Raw genomic sequence first — 23,402 nt, forward strand, 5'->3', positions numbered from 1 at the left:
GGAGAGCCCCGCAGACGGCTCCCCGGACACCTCCACCACCAGCACCAGACTCCAGAAGACAAGGAGCCGCCCCGAGCCTCGGAGCCTGGCCCGGCAGGTCCTGAGTAATTGTTTCCACCAGGCCCCATGGGCCTGTGTGTCTTCCAAGCTGCTCGAGGCCTGGCTGGAGGACTGTCTCTCGTCAGCTCTGTCTCCCAGCTGCTCCTGGCACATGCCCGCGGCTCACCATGCTGGGTGCTCAGTTTGACAGGAACTGACACACCCCACAGGCACCCCACAGGGCACCCACTCGCCCTGCGGGTGAACACCCAACCCTGCATCTCTGCACATGGCCCAGAACCTGCCCACCCCCCCAGGCCAGTCCAGCAGGCGCTCATGAGCTCAGAGCGACCGGCCTCTCACGCTGCGGGAGGTGGGGCCGTGGGGGGTTTGGCCTTGCTCCCTGGCAGCCACCATTCCCTTCCACCTCCCGGCGCGCTGACAGCCTCCGACAGCCTCCCGAGTCTTGCTGGAAAACTTGGGGGGGGATTTCAGATCATTAGTACTATTTAGCCATGCGGTGTTCCCCAGATATTTTGCTATTTTAAGTAACACCGTGATGAATACCTTTGTCATCAGTTCGGGGGCACGAACACTTTCAAGTTCTTCAATCATTTTGACAGAGTGTGCACACACGGGCGCCGCGGCGGAGGCTCCCAGCGGCTGGCGGGAGCGGCGTCTGCACGGCTGCAGGCTTGGCGGGCGCCGGAAGGAGGCTCGGGGCTCAGGGTCTGCCGTTCCCTTTAGTTAGAGAGGCAGACGTCCGTCCCCACCCTCTGGGGTGCCACGTAACACGGGCACACAGTGGGTTCAGTTTCAGAGCAACAGTAACTTCGAGCAGGGCGCGTCTCAGCTGCTGCGCAGGACACTCTTACACTAAAGTTTTATTTGCGGTTTATCTGAAATCGCATTGAACTGGTTGCTGTATTCTTAGCTGCTGCCTCTGGCCAGGCCTCCTCACCCCCTCAGTCCCGACCCCGTTAACTCGGATCTCGCCCCGTGGCCCCCACCGCCCTCCCTCGGGTCGTTCAAGGCCTTTCCCTCCCACTTGGGTGCGTCTCATCCTTCCAACAACCTCGAGTAGGGCTATCAGTGGCATCACTTGCCACAGCAGGAGCCGTGGTCTTCCACGCCTGCGAGTCGGGGAGCCAGGAGCGCTCAGGGTCCTGCCTGGGGCCTCTCACCAGCCTGCAGTGAGGTGCAGCCACATCTGAAGGTCAGAGCAGGGTGGAGGGTCCGCCCCGAGTGCACTCCGAAGGCTGGCAAGGATGCTGGGGGAGATGCGGGGCCATGCTCGTCCCGTTAACAGGCGGGAGAATGGGGTGCAGGGAGGTTAGGGGGCGGAGCAGGGCAGTGGTGGGCGAGAGGGCGGCGTGAGGCCCCAGCCCTCCAGGTCTCCCTGCTGGGAGTTGTGTGAGCAGAGCGGGAGGGCCTTCCGCTGGAGGAAGGACGGAAGCCTTTCCAGAGCCCATCGTGCCATGTCCCATGAGCTGCTCGGGCACCTTCTTGCAAGGCTGGGGGTCCAGTTACACCACTGCTTCGGGGCTCCCCTGGGAGGTGATGGGGCTTATCCTCAGGGGCCTCCCTGAAGAGAATTCCAGAATCCCGGCACCCCCGATCCCTCCTCAGCTTTACTGCATGCAAATGAATATGCCATGGGTCACAGAAGAGCGGTGGCACCAGCACCTATAGGTGCCATGTGCGGCCTCCCAGGGGGCTGCCAGCACAGCAGAGCCAGGAGCAGGTCCCGCCCAAGGCCGTTGTCGTCATCCCCAATTTGTGAAGTCGCAGCAGACATCCCAGATGGCTCGGAGCCGCTTGTGTAAGTGGGTCAGGCGGGTCCCGCGGATCCCGTCACGCTCTTCATTTGCTTTCCCATAGATAATTTGAAAAGAAGACCCAATCCATGCCCGACAGCACAATTATCGACCCTAAATTTATGGGCCCACGTCACCCAGTGTTGGCCGCACGGCACGGCAGGTGCGGGCCGCGTGACGTCAGAGGATGAGTTAATTGAGGCATCAGTGAAACAGCCCAAACGCTGGGTTCTGGGCCTCGCTGGTGATTAGCCTTGACCTCTTGGCGGCTGCGTGCCCGGCTCCCTAATCCTCTCAGATGGGCTTTTCCGTCCCCGCCCAGCCCGGGGCTCCTGAGGGAGCAGCGGCCGGGCCTCCCTGACGAGCTGGAAATGGACCGAAGCAGGTGGCACCACCTGTGGCCGCTGCCATCCCAGCCCCACAGCTGCCGCGGCCCAAAGCCCAACGTTTTCTGAGGATTTTCCCACCATCTGGGCTCCGGAATTCCCACGCCCAGAACTTCCTCAGGAGCCAGAGTGTCCCATTTCAAGTGTAACCAGCGCCAGCAGAAGCGCCGGTCACGGCCCCCAGACGCTGTTACCCCCAACGATGCCCCACAGCAACGCATCCCCCCGGCGGCCATGGCTGGCCATCAGGCCCGCTGCCCAGCCCTCGCCCTGCCTGCGTCGGGAGGAGCTTGGACCCTTTCCTGTCACAGCCGGTCAGCCCTGGCTGTCTCCTAAGAGAGGAAGAAGCAGTGCAAAGTTTGGAGAGAAGCCCCGTTCCCACCCTGCAGCAGCCCCGGGGGTTGTCCTGTTAGTGCACAACACGGGGCGTTTGGCCCTCCAGAGGGTGGCTCTGTGCTCCTGGAGGGACCCCGGGAGCCTGGCCGGATGGCCGGGCCTTCTCTGCCTCAGAGGCTGTTTCTCTGCTCTTGGCAACGCTGGTCTCCTCCACTCACTCACTCATCCCGCCGACCTCCCTCAGCAGGCCTGGCGCCCGGCTCGGGAAACCAGCTCCCCTCTGTCCTCGGCTGTGCGAGTGCTGTCAGAGCGCGGCTGCCGGGCTCCCCCTGCACCCCAAGAGCACCCTCTTCAGCGCTCCGTGGAGAGCAGCATGTCCTGCCTGAGCCCCCACGTCGCCCCGATGTCTGCCCGGCCCTCACTCAGGCTCCTGCCGCGGCCGGCTTCTGTATCCTGCCCTGGGGCGACCAGACACGGGCAAAGCGGGGACTGGCCTGGGGTGATGTTTTTAGAGAACAGGCTTCACAGACACCCAAGATGTGTACCGTGTGGGTAGGCGTCTTGTCCTCGCATTCTCAGGGTGAGCCGCAGGGTGGGGCCCGCGCTTCTGTGCGCTCCGGGAGCGGTGCCAGGCCCGCCGGGGAGGACGCGGGGTCGGCTTGCCATGACTTCCGTTGCCCTCGCGGAGCTGCCAGGGAGCTCGGCGGGACGGGGAGACTCTCGACAAGCTCTTCTCGGTGTCACTGAAGCTCCGAAAGGAACCAGCCCTCCAGGAGACGAGGGAGAGCCCCCGACGCGCCTCTGGGACCCGGGCCCTCTGCAGCCGCCTCCGTGGCCGTGGTTCACGTCACCTCGGAAATGCCTTCGTCTCACCTCGCCCAAACGCAAGTCACACCCAGCCCACGCGCCTCCTGCAGCCTGGCCCGCTGTGGGCACGTTGCCTTCCTGAGTCCCGAGCGGGTCACTTTTCTGGAGACGGGAAAACAGCAACAGAGTTCTCCAACCTGACAGTATCTCCCCAAAACACCAAGCACCTCTCCTGTAACACCGCAGCGTCCAGCCTGCACACGCGGGGCGCGGGCCGCTCGTTGTGACGGCCCTTCCCGGCGAAGCACCACGGGCGAGCCCCCAGCGCCAGGGGCCGACGACGGCGCACCGAGCCAAGTATGTGCAGCAAAAACATAAAATACAAACAGGCACAGGAAAGGTCGTGTTTGTGGGAGTACAAAAACGTACCTATTTGGCCTTTGCGTCCCCAGCCCCGGCCCTGAGCTCCTAGACCGCTGAGACGTTATTGTCTTTGCGGGCTGATGAGGAGGCTGTGGGCGGCTGGAGGGTGTCAGCGCGGGGTGCGCCTCCGGAAGGCCAAGTCAGGGTCCAGGGTTCCAGCCCGTGCTGTGACCTTGGGGGAAGAGGACAGAGTCCCCTGCCCAGCGACCAGGGGTGTGACCTACCGTGCCGACGTGATGGGATTTGGGGGACCCTAAGTAATGGAGCTTAGGAGCCTCATGGATGTGCCCGAGGAAAGTAGCCTGGAGAGGAGGGAGCCCCGTGCGCCCCACTAGCCTCCCCAACGGCCAGCCAGTGCCTCTCCCGCCTGACTGTCCTGAGTGGTAGCCTTTGCTTTCAAAAACTGTAATTGTAAGTCGATCATTTTCCTGAGTTCTCTGAGTCATTCTAAAGAATTATCAAGCCCGGTGGGGGGCAGAAATTGTCAGAACCCCCAGATCTGCAGTTGGCACAGCACCCTGCTTGTTCCGCCACTCGAAGTGGGGGTGTCTTAGCCCTTCGCCGTGGGACGAGGCCCCCTCCAGGCAGCTGTGTCACAATTGAATTGGATTTCTGGACGCTCGCGGGCGCCACAGAGTTGGAGAATTGGTGTGGGAAAATGACGCATGTTTGGTGTCAGAAAAAACTACTCGTGTGGGGTCAAAAGTGGTGACAGAAAAAAGCCGTGTGGTGTTGAGTGCTAACTTCTGCCAGAGAAAGGAGGGAGGCGAGGCCATGCTTGCACTTGCCCATATGCACCACGTACCCGGGACTGGCCAGGGTGATAAAAACGGCCCCTCGGCCAGGCACAGGCGCGAGGCAAGGCCCCCTAGGTATAATTTTTGGCCTTTTATTTGGATTGTGCAAGAGTATCACTTGTTAAAGGCTTTAATTAACTTCTTCCTAAGATCATTTTGACCGGTGAACCCCACTTTGAACTGCCCCCAGGCTAGTGGGGACCCTGCACACAGGCCAGGCTGCGTCCGGCTATGGGACGAGAGCTGCTAGTCCCTGGTCATCAGCGAGGTGAGGACAGCTGGCTCCTCGGTGAATTCTACCAAAGGCCAGAAAGGCGGGTGCACGCTGCACACAGGCTGCCCTCTGCACACGGGCCGCCCTCTGCACACGGGCCGCTCTGCACACGGGCCGCCCTCTGCACACGGGTCAGCTTCCGGACTCTGCACGTGGAACCTTGCACAGGAAGAGCCTCCGCGGGCACCTGTGGGGCTGGACTGGAGGTCGGGTCTGAGCTTCCTGGGAAAACCACTCCCTGGACAACCCCGGACATTCTCTAGATGACAGATCTGGACTTTCAGTGCTAACTTCGGACTCAATTTAGGACAGGGACATAAACATGCAGGTGGGGGAGAAGTGCGGAAAATACGCACTTTAGGCAAATTTCCAGAGAGACCAGAGAACGGCATTGGGGTAAAAGGAACGCGAGGAAAAATAAGGGGGGATTGAAAACTCTCACCCAGCGCTAGTAACTGGAGGGAAAGCAACCCCCTGCAATCACCACTGGACCCGAAGAACATTTAGGGTGAAGAAGATCCTCAGTCCACCGGAGACAGACACGCCACCCCACAACCGGACGGCTGGGCTCGAGGGGATTTCTGGTCGGCCAGCAGCGGTGCCGGGAGAGACCAGAGCGACATCCCCAGCATCGGCAGCCGAGACTGCCCACCAGCCACGCTGTCACGTACACATTAAAAAAAAAGACACTTTCAGATGGACAAGGAAGGACACAGGAAATTCACCACCCAGGGCGATATCTGCAGCTGGGCCGATCTTGCCCACCGGCTCTCAGCAAGCGAAGCTCTCTGGGAACATGGCCACGCTGCCTGCTCAGAGGATCCACAGCCACCGCGGTGTGAGCCACAGGCTCAGAAATATTTACTGTCAGGCCCTTCACCGAAAAGTGCGGGACCCACGTGTTTGCCCCAGCACGGGTTCCCAAGCGCTGTGCCCTCCAAGTCCTCGATAGGCTTCTGCCCAGCGCATGGCCTCCTCCGGGGCCCTGTCCCGGGCATCTGGCCTGGCTCACTCCGACTCATCTCTTTTGAGGAGCCACCCGCCCACCCCAGACCCAGGCCGGGCCAGGGTCTGCTTGCCAGACCCGCTGGGTCTTCGCCACATCCAGATGGGTATTTTCTCCAGCCCTGCCCCCTTTCTGGGACTGGCATCCACCCAACCCAGGGGGGCCCAAGGGGCACTTGCCTCAGGACCCACAGTGGGGGACAAGCCAGAGATGCTGGCACCTGGAGGCCCCTCTGAGATGACTGGAGGACATTCCCACAGATGATGCCAGCCCGCACGGGGGTGCCAGGCCAGCCAGACTGGGCCCTGGTGGTGACAGAGCTGGAGAGAGGGAGGGGCAGGAGTGCGGGCTCGCTGGACACCCTCCCCTGCCCCCAGGCGCCCACCCCCACGGGAATTCCTGGTGCCTCCATCCCCCACTCAGCACAACCCGTCCCCAGTCATGGCTGCAGAAGGGGGGCGTCCATTCATTCTGGCCCGACAGTTACTGACTCTGATAACTTCCCTGCACGAACCCCCACCCGGAGCTCGACGACTGAGCACTCCTGACAGCAGCGAAAGAAGAAATCACGTATGTGAGAGGATGGGACCCAGGTGGGTTGATAATGGCCTGAGTAACAGGTAACTTGATTTGCTTAAGCTGTGAGATACTTAAGAATTCATATAAAAGAATTTGGGGGGTTAGAGAATACATGTCTTCCGGGGGAACATCTGACTATCCTGACAATTTCTATAAATCAAATTCTATTACTTCGAAGAACATTCTGAATGCAAAGATGTGCTTCCACGAGAAACTTTAGTGAAAACAGAAGCTGGTGACCAGTTTGGGGCAAACTGGGAAGACTTGGGGGGCTGCGCCTCGTGCTTTGTGTCAGCCTGGGATGGAAGACTTTCCTACGGACCCCATTTCGGCCTCTCGGGGAAGCCGTGAGGGAGACAGGCGCCAGCATGACCACACCCTTTAGGTAAATGAGGACACAGGCTGAAAATCTAGCCAGGTTCCCCTCGGGCCGCTGGCACGGCACAGACTCAGCAGCCCCTCCTGCTGGGCTGCAGGGCAGGCGACCGGCCAGGCTGCGTTTCGAGATCTACCGTCGCCATCTTGAAATTTTTAACATTCTGGAGCCAGGAGCCCCGTGCTTGCCTTTTGCACTGGCAAATCCTGTAGCCAGTCCTGCTCACAGCTCCCGGGACTCCCCGCCACCCCTCACCCAAGCCCCAGAAATGCCCGCCACGCCCGGGACCCTCTGTGGGGCTGCAGCATCTCATAGGACTGTGGAGACCAGTCCTGGCAGAACGGACGTGACCCCCCACCCCGCCCGGGACTCGTGGCCTCAGAATGAATCGGCACCGGCTGGACCAGCTCATCAGCGTCAACAGGCCCTAGAACGACCTCAACTAAACAAGAGGCTCTTGGCTTTCCCTCCCCTGGGTGGGCTCGAGCCCGCTCGGGAGAGTGGTTTTCTCCGCTCTTGGGCTGGGTCTCTCTGTCCAGCGCCCGGCCTCTGCGGGTCTCCAGTTCTTGATTGCAAAAAAGGAGGGGGCGCGGAAGACAGGAGGGAAAGTGAGAGGCAAGGGAGGAAATGGAAGAGACTGAACCCCGCTGGGCACAGCACCCCGCAGGTGTCTCTTCAATCTTCAGGACTTGGGGACATTGCAATCGACAGGGAAGGTCAGACAGGGGTCGCTTCTGGCAGCTCCTCTCAGCAAGGGAGAGCAGCAGAGAGAAATAAACACCCACCCCAAAGGCCAAGCCAACTGCAGGGGGCGGCGGGCGTGGGGAGCCCGGCCTGCTGCTCCCTGGCACCGGCTTGCCCTCCGCTCCTGGAGCCGCTTGGTGATGGTGAATGGGGAGCCGCGGGGGCGCCACCAACTCTCTCCCCAAATTTATCTCTTCCCCACTGCCTCGAATGTTTTACTTTCCTCAGATGGTCCCCAAACCCCGCTCCTTCCTTAATATTGAAGCAGCCCCTCGCTCGCGTGCTCTGTGATTAACTTTAGATGGTTCCACTTCCCGGACGATAACCCCGTCCCCTCCAGGGGCCCATGAAGGGGACGCGCGAGCAGGACGCCACGAGAGACCCACAGATCCGAGCAGGCTCCGCATGTGTTTATTCCGCGTTCCCGCCGGCGTCTCCGCAAGAGGCTGCGCCAGGCCCGGCGACCGAGCTCCACGGAAGGCCATTTGGGTTCGGAACACGAGGGAGAGTGGACATAGCGCCATCTGTGCAGTGCTTCCCTTCCACAGAGCCACGGGGGCACGAGAGAGTCTCACAATAAATAATTGCTTCTTCAGACTGCGCGCAGCCGCCGCCGGCCAGCCCTGGCGCTCCCGCCATCACCGCGCGGTGACCCATCCGGACGCCGAAGGGCCCGCCAAGAAGGTGGCACCTGCCCGGCGCCGCCACCGCCTCTTGCCGCAGCGCCTCACATGTCTCCTCACTGCGGCCCGGCACCCGCCGGGGCCACCTCTCGGTTCTGCAGTAAGAAGAGGCGGCTGTGTCCCCCACCCTTGCATGCTGCACCCCCTTTCCTGACACTCACCGTCATCTCAGCAGGGCGCGAGGGCGCAGCTGGGACGCTGAGAACTGTTGGGCATTACGATTCCCAGTTGTTGTCAATTATATAGATAAATAGGAATTTACATAATTTACAAAGCGTTTGTGTTTGTGGCTTGTGTTGAAGCCGCTCCCCAAAGATCCGCATTTATTTATGAAAGCAAATATCCGCCCTAACGGCCTTGAGCTTCCTGGGAACGGGGCCACTCGGGCCTGCCTGCCCACAGGACTCGGGAGGCGGCCCCGGAGGGCCAGGCGCCAGCGCATGCGCTCCTCTCCCGGCCGCGGGCAGCACGGGGTCTGTTTTCTTGCTTCTCTTTTTGACATACATTCTTTTGGTGGGGACCGAGCCCAGCTGAACATTCGAGACCCTAGAGGCTTCAAACTCAACTCCCGTCCAGCTACGGGCCTGCCGGCTCACTGCGGCCTACTCTGCTAGGGCCTGCGTGTGGGCACACTGTGCGCATGCCGCACCTGCTGCCAGTGCACGGAGCTCACCTCTGCAAAGAGGGGGCAGGAGGAGGCGAGCTGCAGCTGGCCAGGACTTCCCCACCCGCCTACCTGCTGGCGTTTCTGAGGGTGACAGCCCCAGGGCAGCCCTGGGAGGTTCTTGACCAGTAGGGACACTGGGGGCATTGGGATTGGGGCATTTTCAGGGGAGAGGTGTCTTGTTCAGTGAAGACCCTTTGGGCGGGTTTTCTCCCCCAGGCAAAACTCATTTCTTGTCCTCAAGGAGGTGACTGTACATGGAGCTGAGACCTCCCTAGCAGGACACTGCAGGCTGTTCTCGGGGGGGGGGGGGGGTGGTCCAGAAGGAGGGATCAGAGAGGCGGGGGGAGGGGTCGTGGCCGGCAAGCGTGTGATGGTGGAGGGCTGACGCCTACTTGCTGTGTCTGTCTTTGACTTCAACCTGTTTCGGGGGAAATAGGCAAAGGAAAAACCAAGAATGTTATGAACGAGTCACGCTTTACCAGCTGGACAAGATGACCACCCACCCCCAGCTCCAGCCTCTTCCCCACTTTGAATTAAACCTCCTCGCAGGTGCTTCTTCAACAATTTCTGAACCTGCCGCGGGCTAGGAAGGTGCGAATGCAATCTCGCCAGCAGACACCGGGCCGCTGGGAGTGCTCGCACCACCCCCATGTCTGATTATCACAAGCGCAGGGGATGGCAGCTCCGTCCCGAGCCTGTGAATCCGGAATCACTAACTCGAGTCTTGCAAGTGAGCAGGAAGTGGCTTGTAACAAAACTTTCTCTGCAAGTAAAGTTTCTTCCAGGAGTTTTGTCTGAATGGCAAGACCTGGAAGAACAGCCTTTCCAGGGCCTGCGGGGCGCCCGGGCGGCCTGTCTGCTGGTTGCAGAGCTGCAGTGACAGGCGGAGGCGATGGCCTGCCTCTTCTGTGAGGGTCTCCCTGCCTTCCTGAACACGCCCAGCACGTCCCTGCCTCAGGACCTTTGCACCTGCCGTTCCCCTGCCTGAAATCCCCTTCCCTCCCTCATCCTCTGACTCACCCCCTCATTTCCTTCAGGACTTCATGCAACGTCATCTGGCCAGTGAGACCATCCCGTCCCTCCAGCACGTCCCATCACTGGGGGCTGCTCAGCCACCCCCACCACCGTCACCCCGTATCTCAGGGATGTCTGCAGTCTGCTCCCCCACTCCACGCCCCATGGAGGCAGGCCCTTTGCCTGTTCCCTGCTGGGTCCCCAACTTCTAGAACAGTGTGGTTCAGCACAGGCACCCAGAGAATCTTTGCAGAGTGAACGAATGAATAAATGATGTAGCGGATGGATGGTTTTAATCACATCCCATCCTCGATGAGAGTTTGGGTTTGGGGTAGGGAAGAAAGAGAAAAAGAAAGGAAGAGGCAAAGCAGGGACCAGCTGGGCTTGATTCATGCTCTTGGGGCGTCTCTCCTGCCGCTGTTTTTATCGTGGATGCTGGCACGGCCCTCTCTGACGGCGACACGCCATCTGGCCCAGTTCGGAAAGGCCCTGCATGCCGAGCACCGTCTCCCCTTCCCGCCCAGGGATCCAGCCTCCTCCGGGCTGGAGGTAAGTCGCCGCCGCGCTGCAGGGGTGTGGACAAGCCCGCCCGAGTCCTCCCCCAATCAGCGGGGCGAGGAAGCCTGGCCCGGCTGCAGGAAGCCCAGGGTCTCTCATGGAAAATGACAAGCGGGTGTTAAGAAGGAATAAAGCCGTCTGGGTACTTGGGGGCCTGCTGCCATGCAGCGGAACTCACCCCTGTCCGGAGACAACTGCCAAAAAGCAGCAAGGACTTTGGGGGAAGGCCGAGGAGCAGAGGAGCCCGGGGTGGGGGACGTAGGCCTGCAGTGGTGGGGCGGCCGCGGGGGCTAGCCCCTGGGCCCAGTGAAATCAGGGCTGCCTGCTGCTGCCCCGGAGCACAGGGGACACTGGGGGTCTACCCCCAGCCGCGGGAACTGCCTGACCTCTGTGGGCTCTGTTTCCAGGGCCCGCTGTGCAGTGGCCTTCCCCCACCCCCCACCCGTACACCCTGCCCCTGCAGGGGCGATGCCTCAGCAGACCAGCCTCACCCCTTGGACACAGGTCTCCGCAGACGCGGGCAGCCGGCTCCGCCTCTTCCTCGTGGGGCTGTTCTGCCATCTCTGCGTTCCTGTGGCAAGAGAGATGGCTTTGAAGAATCAACCTGCATTTCCGTGGGGCTGGCTGGCCTGCTCTTCCCCACAGGGGCGCAGCGGTGCACCCCAGGCCTGGCTGCGAGGGGGTGGGTTCAGACTACAGCAGCCTCAGCTCGCAGCCCATCCCCGGGCCCTGGCTCCAGGCACACGTGTGAGGGCGGCCCTGGAGTGTGGTTTCTGGGGCAGGGCCGTTGCCAGCCCGGCCACCGGCTGGATGTCTGCGTGGCGGGCTGCCTGGTGGGGTTAGGGGCCACGGCCCGTGGGAGGGGGGGTGGTGATTGCAGGGCCCTGTCGCAGGGAGGCTGCTTGACACACTGCCCGGTCCTCACAGCTCCCGTCCACAGAGCCCCAGCTCCTCTGATGCTTGGGCCACTTCCTTGGGGTATCCGGGCCACATGCTGAGACAGCGAGGAAGGCAGGTGAGGGGCTCCTGCGGGGCCCACAGGTGTGTGGCTGCAGCCTCCAGGGGCCAGAAGGGAAGGTGACGCTGTGGTGACCAGAAGGTCCCATTTGCTGTTTTTGATGAAGCTAAAAATATGCATCTGGCGGGTGGGGAAGGGGCGGGGGAAGTCTTCAATTTTCACATGTTGGCAGCCTATTCAGATTCTGGCAAGTGCTGTGCAGTCCAGATGAGATCTGTCTGGAGAGCAGGCCTAGCCGTGGCTCCGCTGTGGCTGTTCCAGGACCCGCCCGCCTGCCCTCCGGGCCGGGGCCACCTCTCTCCTGCATGCAACCCCCTTTCTGGGCCTGCACGGCCACAGCAGGCAGGACACCCCTGCATTCACCCTCTGGGGTCCAGCCTCTCCGGGGCAGGCAGCATCTAGAAGGAGCACAGCAAGGAGTCGTACCTGCCGATGGCCAGGGCTCGGGCGCAGAAGTGACCACAGGCCCTGTCCCCGCCGTCCACACAGGTGCAGCGCCGGGCCCACTTGGAGGGCTGAGAGCTCTGGGGAGGCCGCCCCACAGACCTCCGGCCCCGGAAGCTTCCCCTGTAGTTCGACAGTCCATACGGCACGGTCCGTCTGCAGAGGACACAGAGGCCACGGTCACTCCCAGCTGGGCGCCAGGCCCGCCCCTGTGGACATGGGTGATGTGGGTGCAGGAACGTGGGGAGCTGGGATCCACTCGCTCCCTGGGGGCTCCGGTCCCAGCAAACTTTCACAGTGGCTCCTTCACCCTGAGTATCCCCCACCCCAAGAAAGTACGCAAGGGCGGTCCCTCGGGGGCCAGCGACAAAGCTCTGCATTCTCCCAGCAGCCAGCCTCGCAGCGATTGCCCCTTCCTCGCCCAAGGGCCCCAGCAGGAGGTCCCCACCCCCACCCAGGCAGGCGCACCCCCATCTGCGGCTGCCACCACCCCGGGCCCGCCGCCAGGAGTGTCCCTTTCTCGAACTCAGGCCCCTGGCGCCCGCGCCCCGGCAGGCCTGCAGGCTGGTCCCAGTGTGTGCCCATGGGCCGCGCCTGGGCCTGAGGGCGCCTGGAGCCGTTTCCTCGAAGATCCCAGAACGCGGAGAACGCGCTGTGCCCGGGGCCAGCCGGCCTCCTTACGTCTTATTCTGAGGGAAAAGTCTGCAGCTGTCCACCCTCTCGTTTGGGTCGGAGCCGAGAGGCGCGATGGTGTCGTCCGGGCAATAAACGTCTAAATCTGCTTCTTGCGCTCGTGGGCGCCCACCAGGCTCCCCGGGGAGGGAGGGGCTGCCAGGAAGCGCCACGGGGAAAGGCAGAAAGCCTGTGCCGATTCCTTAGCCGCTGAACAAGATTTGGAGACAAATTACTAATAACTAGAGGAGACTGATGTGGCGGAAAGTTACTTTTCCAATGAGTTTTGGTTTTCCTGCCAGTGCCCAAGATTAATCACCTGGTTCCCGCCAGCCCCGAGGAGCACCACCAGCCACGGCCTCGGAGGGGCTCTGACAGCCTCGCTGCGATTTCAAAATAAAATCAAATTGAATTTACTTTAATTTGAAACACACGCCACGGAGCCTTTTCGGGGGTGGTGAGGACCAAGCGGGGGGTGCCCTGGTGTGACCTGATGCTTGGAACAAACGCTGGCCCTGCTGGTTGGATACAGCCAAGGAATGTCAGCCCTCCTCCTGCCCTCCCTCCCCCACGGGGTCCAGGCAGGTGCCCCCAGACCCAGGCGGCCGGGAGCAGCCTGTGCTCTCCAAATGGAGAAATCAGTCAGGCCGCGTCCTGTTTGGAGCTGAACTTTGCTGAAACCCCATCTTTTCCCCAGGAATAAGGAATAGGGTGGAGGTGGGGGCAGCGAAACAATATGTCCCTTGTGAGGACGCGGGGTTTGGCTACAGGGATATTCTCCCCGTCACAGGCCCACATTAAATCCCTAAGTGTTGACATTAAACCCGCCCGTTTCTCAGGGAAGTCACACACGGGGAATGACGACACGCCCATGTTCCCGTCACTGGCAAGGCCTGTAGCTTTGAAATCGCCTTCAGCTGGTTCTGCGTTTGCTCCCGCGAGCCCCGCAACGCCGGAGAAAGTCCTCCGAGCGTCCAGGGCGGGTGACGGGGCAACACAGCCCCTCCCCTGGCGCCCTCGCCCCCCGCCCGGAGAAGCGCTGCCTGGACCCGCGCAGGGTCAGATGGCACCACGGAGCCGTAGGAAGCGGCTGAGGAGCCCAAGCCACGGAAGCTCCACCGCCTCCGGGCCACGGAGCCCGCGCAGGGGGGAGCACGACAGGCGCGGCGAGGAGACAGGCCCCTCCGGGACCAGAGGCAGGATCCTCCCGCGCCCGAGCCCACGCCGGCCGTGTGGCTGGGCCCGCCAAGAGCCCCGTCTCCAGCCTCGCGCTCCCTCCTGTGTGAAGTCCGGGGGAGACGGTCTCCCCTTATCCACTGCACACCGGCGACTCCCGCCAGGCCACCGGCCATCTCTCTCCAGGACGAGCACAGCAAGCAAGGCTAGAGGAGACCCGGGCGGGCGTTTTCCCGGCGACCGCACCCTGTTCCGTCCACTCTGCGGCGGCCCCGGAGCCCCTCCTGCCCGGCGCCCGCCCTCCCGGGCCTTCCCCCTCCCACCGGTGTCCCTCCACACACCCCTCGTGTCGAGTTGCCTGGCCTGGGACCGCTAGCTGGCTCCCGAGCCGCTTCCTGGGGCCTGGAGCAGCAAGCGCTCTTAGTGGCAGGAAGACTCGCGTCTCTCCAGCTGCGGCGACCCTGGAAACTTTCTTCATTGCAACAGAACACAAAGTGCGCTCAGCATCAGGACAGACCCACAAAGGAAGCCCCTGAAGTCTGCTCTTCCCAGGGTGCCCGCTGCCGTGTTTGGCTTGGATGGCGCCTCGGGCAGGTGGGACCTCACACACGCCCCCTCCCCTCGGGGCGCAGAGCCCAGCCCCAGGGGCGGAGGGACACTCGGAACCCTGCCCCCCCGGAACTCCCTCCTTGGCCCTGAGCTTCTGCTACGGGCCCAGCCGCGCCAGACAGCAGAGGGGCCCTGCGCCTTCAGGAAAGACAACAGGCCAGGATGTGGGCGCCCCGGCGCCCACGGTGCACAAAACACACTCTCTGGCTGGGGAAGACACGCCGGCCTCGCGCCCGCCAGCAGCGCCGTGGGGGCGACCGGTGTCCACCGCGGAAACCCCGCTGTCCCGAGGCAGGGCCCCAGGAGGCTCACCCGCCCTCCAGGATGGAAAGTTCTCCTCCCAACACCCTGAAAACACCCAGTGATGCCAGAGTATTCGGAACCACGAAGAGCGGGCGCGTGCGGAGGCCTGGTGGGAGACCATAGGGGAAACACACGCACCACCCTGTGCATTTGGGAATTTGGCCAGAATCAGACATTTCTGAAGAGACTGGTGAGCACGACCCTCCCCATCAGGCCCGAGGAGCCTGGGTGTGGCGTCCCCCTTGTCCTGGGGGTCCGCTGACGGCTGGACTTTGTCCAGTGGGGTCGCCGGTCACCTCCACCTCGCTCACCTCTGGTCCTGGGCGGCCGACGCAGTGTGTGGCGCAGAGCGGACGCCAGGGACACGGACACGGCGTTCCTCCTGGCGGTGGGGGCAGGGTTGGGTCAGCCACCGCCTGCAGGCCACCCCCGTCTCCCAAAGGGACAGAATTCCTGCCTCTTTTAATGGATTTCTGCTGTTGTCACCCTGTGGCTAGAGAGAGACCGTCCCTCGATTTCCTGAATGGAAGACCAGGGTTGCCCTGAGGTCAAATCGGGCGGCTCAGGGAGGACCCCGCGGAGGTGGACCAGAGGCCCCCTGCTCCTGCAGGCCCCTGGGTCCCGGCCCAAACAGAAGCCAGCTCGCGCCCGTCGACATCCTCTTGGGCCCCGGAGAGGAAGGGCTGCCTGGCGCTCTGGAAAGAGCCATCCAACGCCAGACTCCTACACCTGGCCACCCCCACGGCCTCCAGACAGCACTGACTGGAGAAGTCCCCAGATCTTCTTCCCAGCAGCAACACCCCAGTTACATGAGGGGCCCCATCCCAGCCAAGCCCAGGGTGCCCCAGGATCGCACCAACTGTTTTTACAAAGCTTTGGCCTAAACCACTTACATCCATCCACCCGAGGGCACAGACTGGCTCTTCCCACCAGCCCTGGCCAGGACAGGCCACCCCCCCCCAGCCCCGCACGCAGGCTGAGGCTGCTTGTAGGAAGCCCAGGGTCAAGGGCGACGAGGACACTGGAGGATGCTTCTGCTTCTGTTGTGTGGGGTGGGATTTTCAAGAGGCATGACTCAAAAAAAAAAGTTAGAGAAACAAGTACCCCCATGCAGGGAGTGAAGCCCCCGCAGGACCCTGCAGCTGGCGGCCCCTCCATCCGGGCCCTGCCCCACAGGCGCAGGCTAGAGTCCCCCACGACCCCGGTAATTCCAGGTCGAATGCAGGCACGAGAAGTCCACGTCCGGCTGGCAAGGCCTCATTATAGCTTTATGCAAAGCTGCAGACAGATGTGTCTGAAACAGCTCCCGCGGGGAGACGGAAGGGCCACGGAAGGGGCAGGTGTTCTTTCTTAAGGCTGGGGGTTTTCGTAGAGGGATTTAAAAGGGGGAAAACACAGACCCCACCACCCAGCCCTTTAAATCATCTGCCAAAAGCCAGAGACGACGGGCTGGCTGGCTTTCAGATTGCACGTCCAGACGGGGAAACCCAGGTGTAAAGAACTCGCCGTCACGCTGCAAGAAAGCTGTCCTGGCCGTCCTGCCCGCCGGCTGTCTGCACCCTGGGTGTGCTCCTGGTGCTGGCATCAGGCTGAGGCCAGGGGCCCCGCCAGCACCGAGCGGAGCCTGCCCTTCTTAGAACGTTGACCTTGTCGGTCATGACTTTTGGCACCAATTTTGATTTAAAAAATTGCACTCCCTTGAATGCCCCTTTACGGCTCGCTTTTCAGCACCCCCCTTCAAGGCGCTGTGCCTTCTCCTCGTCTCGGCCCTGCACGGAGAACAGCTTCACGAAGATCCAGAAAGTCACCAGCCCCTCTGCCTTCTCACTGGCAAAGGGGCGCCGAGCTCCCCGGGCAGTGGCAACACCATCCACGCAGGGGCAGGAAGCACCCCCATGGCAAGGTCATGGCGACCTCATGCCTCCCTGTCCCGTAAACTGAATCTGTTTCTGTTTTGCCTACCGCTGACTGGGCGCGGGGCTGGCCGGCTGCCGGCCGAGCCGCTGCTGCTGAAGGCCTCTGCTGGGTCGCCCTGGGAAGGCCAGGAAAGAGGAGCCTATGGCTCTGGCCTGTGTCCGTGGCCAAATCCCCCGAAAGCTCTTGGCTCTCCTGAGACTCGGTCTGGGCCAGGGCTGCCCCCTCCTGTCGCCTGTCCCGGGACATCGTGAGGAGAAGCATCCCAAACTCAGCCTGGACAGGAGGCTCGCACTGAGCACAGCCGGCGCCGAAATTTCTAAGTAAAATCGATTCTGTCCCCGATGGGGAAACGTGTGGAGGCCAATTTTCAGGTGTGCTCTGTTTCCCCGAAGCATGAGCAAAGGCGAGCTGGGCGCTCCCTCAAGCTCACAGCCCATGTGCTCCCTCTGCGCCCAGGCACCCGGCGGGGACCCAGGGGGCTCCGAGAGGTGGGAGGGGCCCTGGACCCTGAGACCGGAGGACCTGGCCAGCTGGAGCCAGAGAACTGGGCCGTGGGGCCTCCTCGGGGAAGCTCTGTTTGCTACCCAGCTTCCTTTGTTTTAAATTCTTGTAGGAATAAACCACAGCACAGATGTCAGAGCCTTTCATCTGCCTTCAGATTTAAGGCCAAGTTTCTAGCTGCCATGTCCCTTTCATCTAGCAGAGTCCAAATTCTCCCTCTGGGGTCATGCAGGGTCCTGACCTCTTTGTACCAAGTTTTCTTGCTGCACACCCAGCGGCCTCCCGGCCCGGCACAGTCTCTCTCTCATCCAGTCGGAAGCCGGCTCCTGGGCATCTGCCCCCACCCCTGAATTCTGGGGCCCGGGGAGGGAGGCACTCCTAGCAAGGCCGCCTTGTGTGGGCAGATCTTCCCATCAAGCTGGACCTCCGCCGGAGGCTCTGGCTGAGACACCACAGGGGAGTGTTTCTAAGGGCTGTGCTACTCGAACTCAAAACTGGGATGGAAACATGTATTAGGTGTCGGAGGAGGAGAGAGAAATGGTGACCTGGGAGGAAAAAGTCTCAAGTAGCTCACACCATGACCAGGAGCCCTGAGCTCAAGGGCATGTCTGTCTGGCCAGCGCCGTTACTCTCACACCATTTTCCTGAGCTGACACCCAGGGAGCCACACCCCGGGCACTCGCCCCTGGGTCTCGCGGCCCCCCGGGCCCTCAGTCCACAACTCACAAGGCCTTTTAGATGTTCTCTGCTGGACCCGCCCGAGAGGACACAACAACCCACCAGACCCGGCCAAGATTCCAGCACCAACGAGGTCCTGATGGTCAGGAAACGCCGGCCCGGTGGCGGCTCCCCTCTCCCTGTCACACAGGGCACATGGGCTGGCGCCTCGGAGAACACCGTGGCCCCCACAAACTCTGGAACCATTCCCAGGCCCAGCCACAAGCAGCTGGGAACCAGCGAGGAGAGGCCAAGGCGGGTGAGGCTCCCGCAGCCCACAACGACCTTTGGCCATGGCATCCTTATCAGCAGCAGGGGCAGCGGGCACACCTTGCCCAGGTATGTACACCTTCTGGCGCCAACGCTAACAGACCAAGCTCCACGGCTGCGGAAGGACTGGGGTCCCCAGCGAGGTGCGGGCTGGCTAGGGGAGCCTGGGCAGGCCTGTGGGGGTTGTCCCGGGAGCTCGGCAGCGCTTGGGAAGGACTTTCTCCTGGCTGGGTCCTCTAGCCACAGTGCGGGCGCAGCAGGCACGGCCGGCCCCGGGAGCGCCCTCAGGCCCAGGGTGGGGGCGCCACCCTCGCAGCCATCCACATGGCCACGGCAGGATGTGAGTGTGGCCCTCGCACAGCTCACGTGGCCCTCGCACAGCTCGACTTCTGGAGTCAGGGCCAGCACTGCCGTGGCCGTCACGACGCCCGGTCTCCCCTGCGGCTGGCCGGGCCAGGTGGGCTGGCACGTCGGGGTCTCTGCGACAACCAGTGGAGCTGTCCCACCCGTACCCCGGCGCTGCGGGTCCGTCCCCTCCACGCGCTACAGCCCGAGGCGTCTCCTCTTGGAACATGCGGTCTTGAGCAGCACGGAGGGGCCGAGAGGGAGCTGCCGGGACACGCTCGCAGACACCCCGAACACTGCTGGTTGTTACTTTCACTCTTTATTTCTCCGGGGAGGAAGAGACCCTCGAACGAACGGTTGTTCCTGCCGGGCTGGGTGGCCGTGGCCCCTTTGGTGCTGCCTGGGGCACCCCTTGGTGCCCTGAAGTCACCCTCCCGAGGGGGCGCAGGAGGGCCGGCCCAGCAGCCCCAACCACACGGCGAGTCAGACTGGACACGCGGGCCCGAGGCTGCCCCACGAGGCGGGACGGCGCTTCAGATGCCCAGCAGGTGTGACCGCCGCCTCCTGCCTCGCCCTGCCTGTGAATACATCCCAGGCCCGAGGCTCAGATTTGGAAAACACGCCCAGCGCCCCTCGCCTGTCCTGGGAGGCCAGCAGGCGGCAGACCCACGGCACCCACTGCCTACACCCCGCTTTGTCCCCTCAGTGGCTGCCTCGCTGGTGTCCCCTGCACCCCTGTCCACCCGGTGCACGCCCCCCCGGGACACAGTTAGAGCGACGACAGCGCCGTGAATTCCATGGAGCACCTGCCAGCAGGAGCCCAGGCGCGAGGGCAGAGAAGCAGCGCAGGCGGGGCGGGAAGGGGCACAGCTAGCGGCGCAAGAGGAGCGTCAAGGAGGTGGGCCGCGTCTACGCCCGGGACGGCCCTGACAGGAGACCGGGGCCCTGGAGAGGAAGGAATTCTGTCTCCAGAGCCTTCGGAGTCAGGGCCGCTGTGTGTGTGCGTTTCCACAGACACTTGTTACACACACATGCACATGCGCACGCACATGGCCCACCTGTCCTCTCTCTGACACGGCCCAGCCATGCCCAGACACTGCTGTGTTTTCAGTATATTCTGGATGTTTCGGTCAATGACAGACCCGTGGGGCTGGGGGCACAGCTCCGACACCCCATAGCCGGGTGTGATCCCTCTGTGACGTCCACGCCACGAGGGAGCCAGCCAGAGGCCGGAGCACAGACCCAGGAGCACGGTCCCGGGAGCACCAGCTACTCTTTGGGCCACGAGCTTCCTGGGGGACATGATGGAAGTGCTGGGGCCTGTCCCTGGACAAGCCCCCACCCCCGAGGCCTGTGGGACCGTGTCCCTCCAGGAGAGTTGGGAAGCCTGGGGCAGGCAGCCCTGCTTGTGGGACAGCCCGGCAGGCCGGATCCCAGGGCGAGACGGGGCAGGCTACGGGGACAGGAGCAGCCACGGGTCAGCCCGCGGGATGGGGCATCTCCTTGCGCTTTGCGGGCTGTGAGAGGCCCACAGCACAGGTCTGGGAGACCCAGGGCGCAGGGGAGGGCGGGAGAACCAGAGCCTCAGGTCTCAGACTCAGAGGAGACTTCGGGGGTCACCGGTTTCTGGAGCTTCCACTAGACGTTAGCTGACCCCACGGCAATGCAGAGGAGCTGGTGCCCCGTCCCTCCTGCAGGTCCTGGAACACCCGCGCCATAAACGCCATCCTCGGGGGGACACTGGGGGCATAGCCTGCGACTACAGGGGCAGAGAGGCCACCAGAGCTGAAGATCACCCCAAGCTCAAGACCTGATCTAGGCATGAGGTTCTGGAATCCTCCACAGGGGCCCAGAGAGGTGTGGAGAGACCGGGACGTCACTCAGGGAGAGGCCGGCCTCCCCGCTGGAGAGGTGACACTAAGGTGGGGGTGTGCCGGGAGGCAGGGGGCCCTGAAGAGCCCCCCTTCCGCTCTATTATCCTCCCGTTGGTCAATTCTGTCACCTTCCGATTCCGCCGCTTCCCCAAGGCCTGTGTCCCTGTTCCCAGAGCCCACCTTGCCGGGCTGGACTGCATCCTGTCCAAGACATTCTGAAGACGGCAAGAGGCCTGTCTGCGTGGCGGCGGGCACGGTCCGGGAGGAGGGGGCAGGGGAGGGAGGAGCAGGGGGCGAGACAGACCGTCGGGAAAGTCTTCTTGCAAAAACCGCTGCTCTTGACTCACTTCAGAACTCCCAAGTCGGGCCATGGTCACACCGCTCCCCAGGAGCTCTGGGGACGCCCAAACCCTGCATGGACCCTCCCCCTGCTGTTCCCGGGACTCTGGGTCGGAGACCAGGGAAGCGGTAAATCAAACTCCGAGGCGCAGCCGCCGGGCCCACTGTGCTGGAGAGAGCCAGAGACGGGGCTCTCCCGCCGCGCAGGGCCCCTCGAGATTGCGGGGCAGGACGGGGCTCACCCCAGGCGTCTGTTTAGCCCCTAGATGAAGTTTGAACAACAGCCAGAGCTCGGGCTCGGCAACAGGCAAGAGCAGAGGTAGAGACACCCCCACCCCGTGCTCCCCGGCCCCCCAGCCGGGCTTCCTTCCTCCTCTTCTGGAGCCACAGCGGGGTTCTAGCCAAGGGGACCTCTGTCTCGCTGCCCCTGCCTGGCTGGGCTCTGGGGCACTGTCCCCTGACCCCGGCGCCACAGGGTGGGCACCAGAAAGGACCCGTCAGGTGACCCCTCGCCACGCAGGAGCAGGTGGCATCGGGCAGCCGGACAGAGCTGCCCCCCATGTCCCCGCTACCCTCCCTTTAAAGGGCCCGGCGGCTCTCCAGCCCAGCACCGTCTCCTCACCAGGCTTGAAAGACACCGGACCCGGAGGCTGACCCCCACCACACATCGTCCTCAAGGTGGCCGTGAACCGGGGTGTGGGCGACCCCATCACCGCTGCACCCAGAGTGCTCAACCAGAGGCCTCAGGGCTAAAGGACGCCGTGAGGGACAGACCTGGGGATGGCCGAGGGGCTCCAACACGGCCCTGACCGGCCTTCCAGACCCGTTCCCACTCTGGGGGACGCAGGCAGGAGCCCCAGGGAACCCTAGAACCTAAGGACAGCAGACCTCGGGCCCCGCCCCCACCAGCAGGTCAGGAAAGGGAGCCCGAGGGCAGCAGCCTGGGCCAGGCATCTGGTGCGGTGACTTCTCTGCCAGGGGGCTCCGACGCTGAGCAAGGCAGGGGGTGCTGTATGCCCCCCCCAGAGCGCCACAGCCCTGGCCTCAGGCAAGGGCTGACCTCGGGCAAGGCAGACCCCAGGGCCCCTACGGGCAGTGTCCACCTGTAGTCGGGTGCCCCGAGGGCTGAACAGGACGTGGCAGTGGGTGGCACCCAGGGGTGCTCTGCCCCAAGAGGAAGGGAACCTGGGGCCTGTGGCATTTCCCCTGACCGGGCAGACGCCCCCAGGCCTGCCCAGCCCACCCTGCGCTCCTTGGGGAACAGCCTGCTTTCAAGGAATTTGAAACTCCTCGGAGTCTGGCGGGTCAGGCGGGGGCAAGAGATGACTTTCGGGGCTCCCACCCGCTCAGAGGGAGTCTCGGGTAACTAATCCCTCTGGCAGCTCAGTTCACTTGGAGGGGGGCTCCCTCTCCCACGGATCAGGGCTCTGGGGTTGGGTTTCTCCTGGGCCAGGCCCTCCAAGGCGTGGGGGCCACACCCCCGGTCTTGCAGACCAGACCTGGGTGGGCAGGAGACCCCAGCGAGAGAGCAGGCTGTGCCAGGGCAGGCTCCAGGCTGGCGGGACCAGGACCTCCCAGAATGCGAGCATGTGGGCCCGCCGGGAGCCCGGTGCCCGCCCTGCTCTCAGGACCGCGCCCGGCCCCACGACTCACTCAGGCGTGTTGATCCAGATGATGTCCAGGTGGCAGTAGTAGACGCACTCCTTGTCCTTGTAGGTGAAACACGTGCAGCGCCTGGCCCGGCGGTGCCCAGGGTCCCCCCCGGCCGCCTGCTCCCCAGACTGGCCGGGTCCCTGCTCCCGGCCAGAGCTCCTGGGACTCGCAGTCACGGTGTCCTTGGCGTCCCCCTTGGATGCGGCCGCATGGGGGACGCCGGCTGCGCCGCTTCTGCCCGCGTCCCCAGGTTGGGGACGAGGCTCCAGTCCTGGAGGGGGCAGATTGAGGGGCTCCTGAGGGCCAGGACACTCACGGAGCCCAAGCCCCTGGGGGAGGGGCCCCGAATGCTCTGCCAAGTTTGCGAGCTAGCTGCGCTCTCCGTAAAGTCTGCTGAAAAGCGTGCAAGGCTCTGAGCACAGGCTCTGAAGAGTGTGCAGGGAGTGCATTCTTGCTGAAAAGCATGCAAATTGTTTTCACTTTCTGCAAAGTCTGCAAGCTCTTTGCATGGCGCTGAAAACTTGCACGCACTCTGGACACCCTGCAAACCGTGCAAGCAGTTTACCGTTTCTGAAAATGATTTGCAAACTTTTTGAAAAGTTCACAACTTCAGGAAAAATGAGCCAAGTTGCTCCCGGGCTGCAGCCTACCGAGCCCACCGCGCAGCCCTCCCCGGCCGGCTCTGCGCGCCCCTCGCCCGCAGGGCTGGGGGCCCAGGCCGCTCCCCTCAGCGCACCTTCCTCACGCCCCGTCCCGCCGCCCTTTGTGCAGCCCGCGCGCCCCGCCTGCCTACCTGCGGCGGAGGCCACTGCGAGTCCCAGCAGGAGCCACAGCCCCAGCTCCATGAACCCCGTCAGGCGCGGGGGCCGGGCCCGGAGGAGGGAAGCCTGTGGCCGCGAAGAGCGCCGGGCCGGGCACTGGCCGCGCCTCCCGCTGCCGCGTCGCCGCGCCGGCTCCGGCCCGGTCCGGCCAGAAGTTGCTGCAGAGTCACTCACTTCGCAGCGCGCTGCCCATCCCTGCGCGGCCGCTGGGCTCCGGCTTTTCTGGCTCCCGCGCCA

General features: G+C 63.2%; 1 protein-coding gene across 1 annotated transcript in view; it reads right to left on the reverse strand.

The window, feature by feature from the left end:
- Positions 1-23,189, reverse strand: part of EDN3 (endothelin 3) — a gene marked incomplete at both ends in the record, with an annotated part of 36,369 nt that extends 13,180 nt beyond the window's left edge. Inside the window, 5 exons of the mRNA XM_084246600.1 lie at positions 9,004-9,068; positions 10,998-11,077; positions 11,951-12,124; positions 22,345-22,615; positions 23,138-23,189. Of these exons, the coding sequence (XP_084102726.1) occupies positions 9,004-9,068; positions 10,998-11,077; positions 11,951-12,124; positions 22,345-22,615; positions 23,138-23,189 (642 nt within the window). The remainder of the gene's footprint in view (positions 1-9,003; positions 9,069-10,997; positions 11,078-11,950; positions 12,125-22,344; positions 22,616-23,137) is intronic.
- Positions 23,190-23,402: the final 213 nt, after the last annotated feature.

This window comes from Talpa europaea (assembly GCF_964194135.1).
Source record: "Talpa europaea genome assembly, chromosome: 11".
NCBI lineage: Eukaryota > Metazoa > Chordata > Mammalia > Eulipotyphla > Talpidae > Talpa > Talpa europaea.